Source organism: Lepidothrix coronata, unplaced genomic scaffold, assembly GCF_001604755.1.
Source record: "Lepidothrix coronata isolate B3197 unplaced genomic scaffold, Lepidothrix_coronata-1.0 Scaffold78, whole genome shotgun sequence".
NCBI classification, from domain to species: domain Eukaryota; kingdom Metazoa; phylum Chordata; class Aves; order Passeriformes; family Pipridae; genus Lepidothrix; species Lepidothrix coronata.
The window spans coordinates 207,649-217,382 of record NW_016690258.1 but is presented as its reverse complement, the minus strand read 5'-3'; the positions used below and the strand labels follow the sequence as shown (position 1 = coordinate 217,382).

At 45.7% G+C, this 9,734-nt stretch overlaps 1 protein-coding gene across 1 annotated transcript; it reads left to right on the top strand.

The window, feature by feature from the left end:
* Positions 1-3,717: 3,717 nt before the first annotated feature.
* On the top strand, positions 3,718-5,270 carry LOC108499732 (protein BTG1-like). Its single transcript, XM_017819891.1, has 2 exons — positions 3,718-4,092; positions 4,282-5,270. Exons 1-2 carry the CDS (start codon positions 3,975-3,977, stop codon positions 4,632-4,634), a joined length of 471 nt encoding a protein of 156 aa, XP_017675380.1. The 5' UTR covers positions 3,718-3,974; the 3' UTR covers positions 4,635-5,270.
* Positions 5,271-9,734: the final 4,464 nt, after the last annotated feature.

Sequence of the window (9,734 nt, the reverse complement as noted above, 5' to 3'; positions counted from 1 at the left end):
GGAAGGGTGGCGGGAAGGTGCGTCCGCCGTGTGAGGGGAAGAGGTGACGTCATGCTGCTGATGGTGACGCCATGCTGCAGGCGGTTACGTCACGGTGAGTGTGGGGCTGCTGATTACGTCATACCGTGTTTGTCCCCGGCAAGATGACGTCAGACCGTGGCTACGAGGGCGGTGGGGACCCATCCTGTGTGGCTGTGGGGCTGACACCTCTGCCGCCTTTGCCTCCTCAGGGACTGACAAACAGTCCTTGAGGACACACAAACGGTGTTTGGGGACTCACAGACGAGGCTCAGGGACACACGGACAGGACTGGGAACACAGATGGGGCTCAGGGACACAAGGACAGGACTGGGAACACAGACGGGGCTCAGGGACACACGGACAGGACTGGGAACACAGACGGGGCTCAGGGACACACGGACAGGGCTGGGAACACAGATGGGGCTCAGGGACACACGGACAGGACTGGGAACACAGATGGGGCTCAGGGACACAAGGACAGGGCTGGGAACACAGATGGGGCTCAGGGACACAAGGACAGGGCTGGGGACTCACAAACAGAGCTTGAGGGCTCGTAGACAGTGTTTGGGGACTCACGGAGAGGGGGCTGGAAACACCCAGGGCTCAGGGACGCTCAGTGCTTTTAAGTGAAAAACACTATGTTAGGATGACACATTTCCAGTTCTGTCAGAGAACTCCGATTTCTCTTGCTCATTTCTCTATTCCCATTATGCACAGCAAACTTAAACGATCACTAGAGTGTAATTTGCTTTATCCATGCACTGCAAAAGAAGCAGTGCCTGTGATCAGCCAGCCAGGCCCAAATTATGTACCAAACTGGAGAAATTATGGATGGATCTGATGCTTAAATCACTTAAGGTACCACTATTTGTCTTTGGAATTCTTTTTCTCCCTGTAGTGAGAATGGCAACACAATGTTTCTCTTTGTAGTCTAGCAAGAAGGAAAAGATAATTATTGCTTTTAAGAATGGTTTTATTTATCTATGTTTAGAGAGAGATGCTTCTATGAGATGGAGTAAAACCAAAATTGCTTGTTTTGTTTAAAACCTCCTCTTGCAGGTTCTAGTGCTCTGTTTCATCCATATTTGTAGAATGTGGATTGAGAAGTAAATTAAGTAATCTAAAAGGAACTTGATTTAGACATTATTTGCACTAAATTCTGGGTTGGTTTGGTTTTGGTTTAGTTTTTTGTTTGTTTATTTGGAATTTTTAGTTTGGGGTTTGTTTTTTTTTATAAATAAATAGGATTGTACTATGACTGTTATTTTTAAATAACAATATATTGCACGAGTGCTACAGCTTCAGTTGTACGTTCTCCTCGTCCTCCAGCTGGAGTTGAGGAAAAACAGAATGACAAAACACTTGCAAAACTTTATTTTTAACAGGATAAACCAAGGCTGTAAGTCTTGGAGAGAAACCAGGCAGGAACTTCTATGACATATTTTATGCTTTTTTAAAGTATTCGAGACACTGACTCTGTTTTCCTTTGCTCCAGGTGTTCCTGCTGAAGAGAAAATGACTTGCAGGTGAGCAGAGTAACAACAAAGTAAGTCTGAGTTGATGAGCTAAAAAAATCTTAGTGAAATAAGGTTGTATGTCTGGTAGCTGTGTCAGGAATGATGTAGCTGCATGTGGATGCCACCTCAGCAGGGCTCAGCCCCGGGTTCCTGCTCGAAGATGAGTTGTCATCTGACTGTTGCTGACTTGCTGGTCTTAGTCATTGGGCTGGCTTTCCTCTCATTCCCTTGGAATTGTTTCCCTTTCTTCATTCTGCTTGTATCTTCCACTTTCAGCTAGCTTTGCATTTGTAATATTAATTTTATCTCTTACTCTTGGTCAACTCTTGCAGCCCGAGGCTTCGACTGCTTTCATTTCTAGTGCTAAGCAAGGCTTTTAATCCCAACAATGCTCAACAGGAGGTAATTTACCTGCTTTTCTTAAAGCCAGAGAAATCTTCCAGCAGATGGGGGAAAAAAAACCCAAACCAAAACCTAGATGCTTGTGTGTTTGTTTTTTTTTCACTGTGTATGAATACTTAAAATTTGTTTCTAATGAAAAATGACATATTTCAATGGTTATCAGTAAATTGTACAGGTGTAGTGTTTACAAATTAATTGCCATCTCCAGTGCTGTGTTATTGGGACCTCCAGTACTCTCTAAACCATCCTGTTTATATAAAATATTAGCATAATAAAAGGCAAATAATTAGGTTCTTGATGAACCCTTCCAGAGTTTGCTTTAAATACTGCTGCCTGTGGAATAATTTTCTAGCAGGGAGATGAAAGTCAAACAGTTACATATCTGTTGGTTTCTTCTTGTCTTTCTGTGTCTTGCTCACCATGAGCCTTACATGTTTCTCAAAACACTGAATAAAACAAGACTGAAGTAAGTGGATGACTGATGTGTCCAGATACCAGCAGAAATTCATTTTTTAGCTTAATTTCTAAAGTTTGAGGTACTAAAATGTGAACTGGGCTTCAGTGAAAAGTTGCTCTAATAAAATAGCATCTTGATTCAGGCCTGAGAGCTGGATAGGAGAGGGTTAGTCTAGTGCTAAGAGCTGTGAGTGAGAGGAAAAAGGAACCACAGAAACCTTCTGTCTTTTCTTCAAGGGGTGAAATAAGATTATTTTTTTCCCTCGATGACAAATCTCTTTGCTTAGGCTACAGAATGGCACTCAGAATTATACTCTAGCTGTGTGGGACTGTCGAAGCAGGTGGTGGCGTCTGCATGTTGGGGCAAATGTCAAGAGTTTTTTGTCATTTGAGGGTCTTGGTCCCGTAGGGCAGAAAATCCCACACTTGAGGGATTGCCTGGAAGAGCTGGCGAGAGGTTTTTAGATAGTTCTCATATTCATTCATGGCCGGGCTTCGCGAACGAAGATTTGGGAAGGCTCTATCCACGTTTGTTACAGGCACGCTGGTGGCTTACGAGGCCAATACAAGATAGACATGTCTGATTGCAAAAGGCACAGCAGAAAGACTCCTGAGGTGGTAAATTCTGCAAGACAAGGTTCTTTCTGCATTGTCTTTTCTCCTCGAGAGTGATCCTGCTGCGTTCTCAAAGGCATCAGCAGCGTTATAGATGGTGTGTCTCCAGACCTCCCGATTGGAGGCCAGAGTAGACCAGTTATGATGATCAATATGGGCAAGGCTGAGATGTTTCAGGGAGTCCTTGTATCTTCTCTTTGGGGCTCCTCTCTTGTGGCAGCCGGTGGCAAGTTCACCATAGAGCAAGATCTTAGGGAGGTGTTGGTCCTTCATCCTGGAGACGTGCCCTGCCCATCGCAGCTGTGTTCTCAGCAACATGGCCTCGATACTTGTGACAGCTGCTTGTTCTAGAACAGATGTATTGGTCACATAATCTGCCCAGTGGATAGGGTCTTGAGAAATGAGAGGGAGAAGGGCACGAGGCGGGATAACGGGCGACGTGCGCCTGGAACATCGCAGGCGACGGAGCGGGTGATGGACTGCGAGGGGCCGGCGATGCCCCGGGGTGGGAGTGTGGCGCTCCAAGGAACGTGGCGCACGCAGGCGAAGGGGCAGCCGCGGTGCCCGCCGTGATCGCCGAGCGCGGCCGCGCGCCCGGCCCGTTACTGCCGTTGGGTGGGGAATGGGACCCGCGGCGGGAGCGGGGGCGGGAGCGGCCGGACGGGGGGGCTCGGGCAGGGGCGCGGGGGGCGCGGGGTGTCCGCGCTCGGCGGGCGCGGGGGGCGCGGGGCGCGGGGTGTCCGAGCCCGCTGCCACCGAGCGCTGCCCCGGCGCGGCGCGGGGGCGTCCGGCTGTCGTTCGGGGTTGTCGGTCGAGGTGTCCGCGCTGGTCCCGCCTCCTCCGCCAGCAAAACAAACCCGCCCCGTCCCGCCCGCGCGGTGCGGCTGTTGCGCGGAGCCGCCGCGGCCGCGGGGGCCGGGCCGGGCCGGGGCGGGCGGCGCTGGCAGCGGGGCCGGGGCGGCCATGAGGACCGAGATCTCCACGGCGGCCGCGTTCGTGACCCGCCTCCTGCGGGCCGGCGGCGGGGTCGGCGAGGAGCAGCTGCGGTGCTTCCGCGAGCGGCTGCAGGAGGCGATGCGCGGTGAGCGGCGGGGGGACACCCCCTCCATATCCCCTCCATATCCCCTCCATATCCCCTCCATATCCCCTCCATATCCCCTCCATATCCCCTCCATTCCACCCCCATCCCCTCTATCCACTCCTGCCCCTCTTGGCTCGGGGGTCCGGCGGAGCGCACCGCGGTAACGCTCCTCTTTGTTCCCTCTCGCAGAGCACTACAAACACCACTGGTTCCCCCTGATGCCTTCCAAGGGCTCCGGGTACCGCTGCATCAGGATCAACCATAAGATGGACCCCTTGATAGGAAAAGCGGCGGGGATGATCGGACTGAGCCACGAGAGGCTCTTCCAGCTCTTACCCAGCGAATTAACTCTGTGGGTCGACCCCTTCGAAGTGTCCTACCGCATCGGTGAGGATGGGTCTATCTGTGTGCTGTACGAGAGCCCTCAGCCTGGGGGGAAGGCGGCCAAACAGCTGGAGAGCAGGACCAGTTGCAAGGAGGAGTGGAGAACTGGCAGATCCAGCCCTTCCAAGAGTTACAACATGATGACGGTTTCTAGTTAAAAGCAACTCTTCCTTGTACAATGATGTATGTATCCCAGTCTCATGGTAAAGTTAGATGTAACTGAGCTTTTTGGTTTTTTTATTTTTTTTTTTTTTCACCCTATAGTCATTAATAAGTCGTGGTAGTACTGCCAAGTTCTTTGTGGGCAAGGGCTAATGTATACAGCAGTTTTTACACTGCATGTTACTTTCTGGATTGTGTCCTGTAAATGCACTGTACAGTCGGTGGATTGTTTTACACATTTATATTTTCAAAGAAGTTCTGGCTATTTGTAATAAAAAGCAATATTGTAGCACTCTTTATGATGGATTTTAGTCAAGATTAGCACTTACTAAAAAAAACCCCCACATTCTGCAATTTGCAGAGCAATAACATGAAGGGAGGTGGGAAACAGATCTAACAAGCTGCACATAAATCTTGTGATTTGTCTGCACAGGCTTCTCTCAGGGTCATTCAAGTTTGGCTGCGAGGCACAAATCACAAAAGTAACTCTTATTTTTCCTTTTTCAAAGCATGCATTTATTTGAGGGATGGATTCCATCGTACTCCGACGTTTAGCAAAAAGAATTGGGGAATTAGTCTGTCTTGTTATTTGTAGTTATTTCAGTAGAAGAATAAAGACTTGCTCAAACTGCTTGTTTTGGTTTTGGTTTTTCACCCCCCCCTCAGGCTTTTAGCGTTGCTCTCAAGCTCATTCTAGCCATTTTTAATCATTGCAGAAAGCTTTGTAGGTAGAAGGGTGTAGCTCTGAACATTCATCTTTATCTCAGATCACAACAAAACAGTTTTGGTAAAGCTTGCTGGCTGCGTGTCTGGAGCTGAAGAATCTCTGTAGAGATGGGTGGGTGTTTTGATACTGTATCGAACTGAATGGAAGCAAAAGTACTCTTCTGATATTTGATCTACAGCAAAAGATGCTTGAGTTTATTGGGAAATGGAGTTTGTGTTTAAAACTGCAACTTGACGCTGTGTAGGAAGCTTGAGTGAAAGTTTGACTGATCACTCACAGAATCAACTGGGCTGGAAAAGACCTCTAAGATCATCGAGTCAAACCTCTGAGCCAACCCCACCTTGTCACCCAGCCCATGGCACTGATGCCACATCCAATCTCTTCTTAAACACCTCCAGGGACGGTGCCTCCACCACCTCCCTGGGCAGCCCATTCCAATGGCTGATCACTCTCTCTGTAGAACTTCTTCCTGATGTCCAACCTAAACTTCCCCTGGTGCAGGTTAAGACCGAGCCCGCTTGTCCTACTGCTGGTTGCCTGGAAGAAGAGAGCAACCCCCACCTGGCTACAACCTCCTGTCAGGGAGTTGTAGAGAGTGATGAGGTCTCCCCTGAGCCTCCTCTTCTCCAGGCTAAATAACCTCAGCTGCTTTTCACAGGACTTGTGCTCCAGTCCCTTCCCCAGCCTCATTGGTCTTCTCTGGACCCGCTCCAGCCCCTCCATGTCCTTCCTGAACTGAGGGGCCCAGAACTGGACACAGCACTCCAGGGGTGGCCTCACCAGTGCTGAGTACAGGCCAACAATCACTTCCCTGCTCCTGCTGCCACACTGTTCCTGATCCAGGCCAGGATGCCATTGGTCTTCTTGGCCACCCGGGCACACTGCTGGCTCATGTTCAGCTTCTTGTCTGTCAGAACCCCCAGGTCCCTCTCTGCCTGGCCGCTCTCCAGCCACTGCAATGCTCTCCATGAGCACACTCCTGGAAAAGCTGGCAGCCCACGGCTTGGACAGGTGCACTCAGTTGGCAGCTGGTCACTAGTGGTGTCCCCCGGGGATCAGTGTAATAAAAATATCAGTGTGAGAAAAAATAAGTAAAATCGTTTGAGTGAGGCAGGAACACTTTGTTTTTCTGATAATTCAGTACAACGTAGGAAAAATAGATCATTTTTATTTATTTTGATATTTACATTAATAAGATTTGAACCGTGGTGAAATGTGGCAGAAGTACAGACAGCCCATTCAAACATGTATTTTGTAACTTGAAGCCTCATGAGTATCCCCTGCCCATGCTTGGCCTCTGAGTGTGGGGAGTTTACCCTGAACCAGTGGCCATTGCATTATTTAGTCTGAAACACAGAATTCAGAGAACAGAGAGATCTTGCAGTTTATGTTGACAGGTAAAAAGTGAGGATTTGGTTGGTTTGGTTGGCATGTCCTGAAGGCGTTATGACAATCCAGTCCTGAACATTTTACTCTATGGGGTCAATAAATTTACTTGCATTCTATGCAGGGATCATAGATATCTTCAGCTCCCACTGGATTTTTTTGCCTCCATAAAGACTAGGAGAACGTTTTGAAGCGCTCTGTATTAGCGTTTGGTGGCACATTCTATCCCTAAGTAAAGACCCCAGCGTGGACTTGGCTCTTGCAGAAGTCTGTAAAATGCGGGCATCCTCCTGCTGGAACACCTTAGTCTTGATTTCACCTGCTCTTGGGTGATTAATGCTCAGAGGTGTTGAACCAATCCAGCCACTGTTACTCTAATTTGAAGTGTTTTTTCATCTCAACACAAGGGAAGCTCCTTGTGGTGGAAAATTATTACATGTAATTTTTCATTTAGAATAACATCTTTTTGTTTTGTTCACATTTGGTTGCTGCTTTTAGCAGTGGGTTGAGGTGAAGTAGGTACAGCAGGTTGTTCAGGTGCTCTTTTCTTGCCTGTTGTCTGTCTGTGTAAGAGCCTGGATTAATCCAGCCATGAAGAATTCTGGTGCTTTTATTAATCCTACCCTAAGCAATGGGATGTTTCATGTTATACAATATCACTTCTTAAGTATCCTACACTCTCTGCAAGTTTGATGTTTATCATTGAAGGGACACTTTGTTGGTGTGAGGAGAGTTTAATTTCATATATTTGAGCTGCTGGCATAGAGTTGAAGTCCCTCTGCAGACAAGCAGGTGGGGGGCACTGGGGATTTGAAGAAAACCCACTAAAGCAAATAAAATACTTGAGCTGCAAGTAAATACACCGTGATATCTGTGACATCTAGAACTGCATTCCATCGCTTTAAAAAATGTCAAAGGCATACTCACAGCACAAAGGCTGTTCTGAGGGAACAGGGCACTTGGTAGCAAGCCAGGGAGGCAGCTATTTGGAGGAGGTGAATAAAAATTAACCTTGTGTTTTCCCTAAAAGGCGGTAGGTTTTGTGTTCTGCTGTTGCAAGAAGCAAGCCCAAACCCCAACATCTTTAAAATTGTGTACTTGTCACATGGATCTGACCACATCCAATCAGTCATGGTGTGAACAGAATGGTTTGGGTTCTATAGGAAGGATTATTGCCCGCTGGCCATCTTGAAGCAGTGAAAATATATGGAGAAAAACCAGTATATGCTTGTTTGTATGAGGATGGGTCAACTGTTGAATAAGTAAAGGTGAAGAAAGAAACACTTGTAGAGGAAAAAAAACCCCATATATTGTCTATTTCTCCAAAACATTGCCTTGCTGCCAAGTTAATTACGTAACATTTGTCTGAGTTATAAAGTCCAGCTGAGACATAAGGTCCTGTTAGTTTATACAGCCTGAGCACTTCTGTACTGCAATTATTGCATGTGACCCCCATGACTCATTATTTGCACCTAAGAATAAAGAGATCTATAGTTTTGATCTGAAAGTTTTAAGAGATAAGGGCATTGTCTGTATTTGTTTCAGATTCTATTACCTGTAGAGTCAGGTAAATTCAAATATGAAATTTGGTATGTTTAAGTTTAGTGGCCTTATTTCATTATCCTCAAGATGAAAGGCCTCTTGTAGCACTTTATACTGCAATCAAATTAAGTCCGTTTTTCTTATTTAAAGGATTAGAAAGATTAAGCCTTTCAAGTTTGAGCATAAATAATTTTCTTTTAACTGGGATTTACATACATGCTTTCTGCCAACACTTGTTCCATTTTTAATATGTGCATGAGAATGTGTTCCCAAGAAATGAGTGCAGTGAACCAACTGATCTGGATCTCTCCATTCCCACCACAATTTGCTGTTCCACCAGCACTGACAGTGCTGTGATCCTCCCTTCACTGACAACAATGTAAAATTTGGTCTAAATGCCACATGTTTTAGGTGAATTGCCTTGTAAAAACCTAAATAATTAACGTGCTTGTGATTGCACACACGAAGGACAAACCCCGGGGTTGTTTAATAGCTTCCTATAAAACTATTGATTGGCATTAATTATATGGTTCTCCTTTTAGTCATACTTCTTATCATGAAGTGAATTATTACTTTATTAATTAGCCTCCTTTTTACATTTTATCCATTATTAAAAGCGTTGTAACTCTCAATTATTAGTTGTCACTATTTTATATTGGGACACCTACTCTGGAGAAATTTTCAAGTTGTTCCACATGCATTGGAAATGACATCCTAAGGCATCCTAATGATATCCTAAGGCACTTTTCTAGACCCTGTGGTTATGTTTTTCCTTATGAAAACCTAAAAATGACTCTTGTGATGTTATCTGGTCTAACATAAGTATATTGGAATTATTTCCTTGTCCTCATGCAGTACAAAGTTATCCACATTATTAAATGCAGGTAGGCAATGTTTATTGATCACTTGCAGCTTTTTGTCTCCCTGTAGCAATTTTACTGTCTTCATATTTTCCAAACTATAATTCATCTTGGAGCTGGTGTTTCTTAAAGGGTCTTTGCCCTTGCATAACTATTTTTCTTAGCTGTTTTAACCATGGATTTTCCTCTGATGTTTTTAACTCCCTTCAGATTTTTTTTTTTTTTAATTCACAATAATCCATATATGTTGGCTTCTTTTTCTGTTTCATCTCTTTTTTTTTTTTTAATGTAATTGTTATTATTCCTATGGGTATGGAAGGGATGTGACTCAAAATTTGGATCTAATCTTAATTTCTGCCTTCTGTCATACTGTTGTAGCAGCACTCCAGCCATCACTTGGCTGTGTGTGATTCCTCCAGGCTGATCCTCGTTGCCATGGCAGAGTGGGAAGACTTGTATTCTTGGGTAACAGAAGCATTCAGGTTCTGGACTAGTAAGATACTTATTACTGTTGCCACAGTTACTTTTTATAAATTATTTTTCTCATGGTGCCAGAGTCGCTCTTATGATGTAGGAGTAAT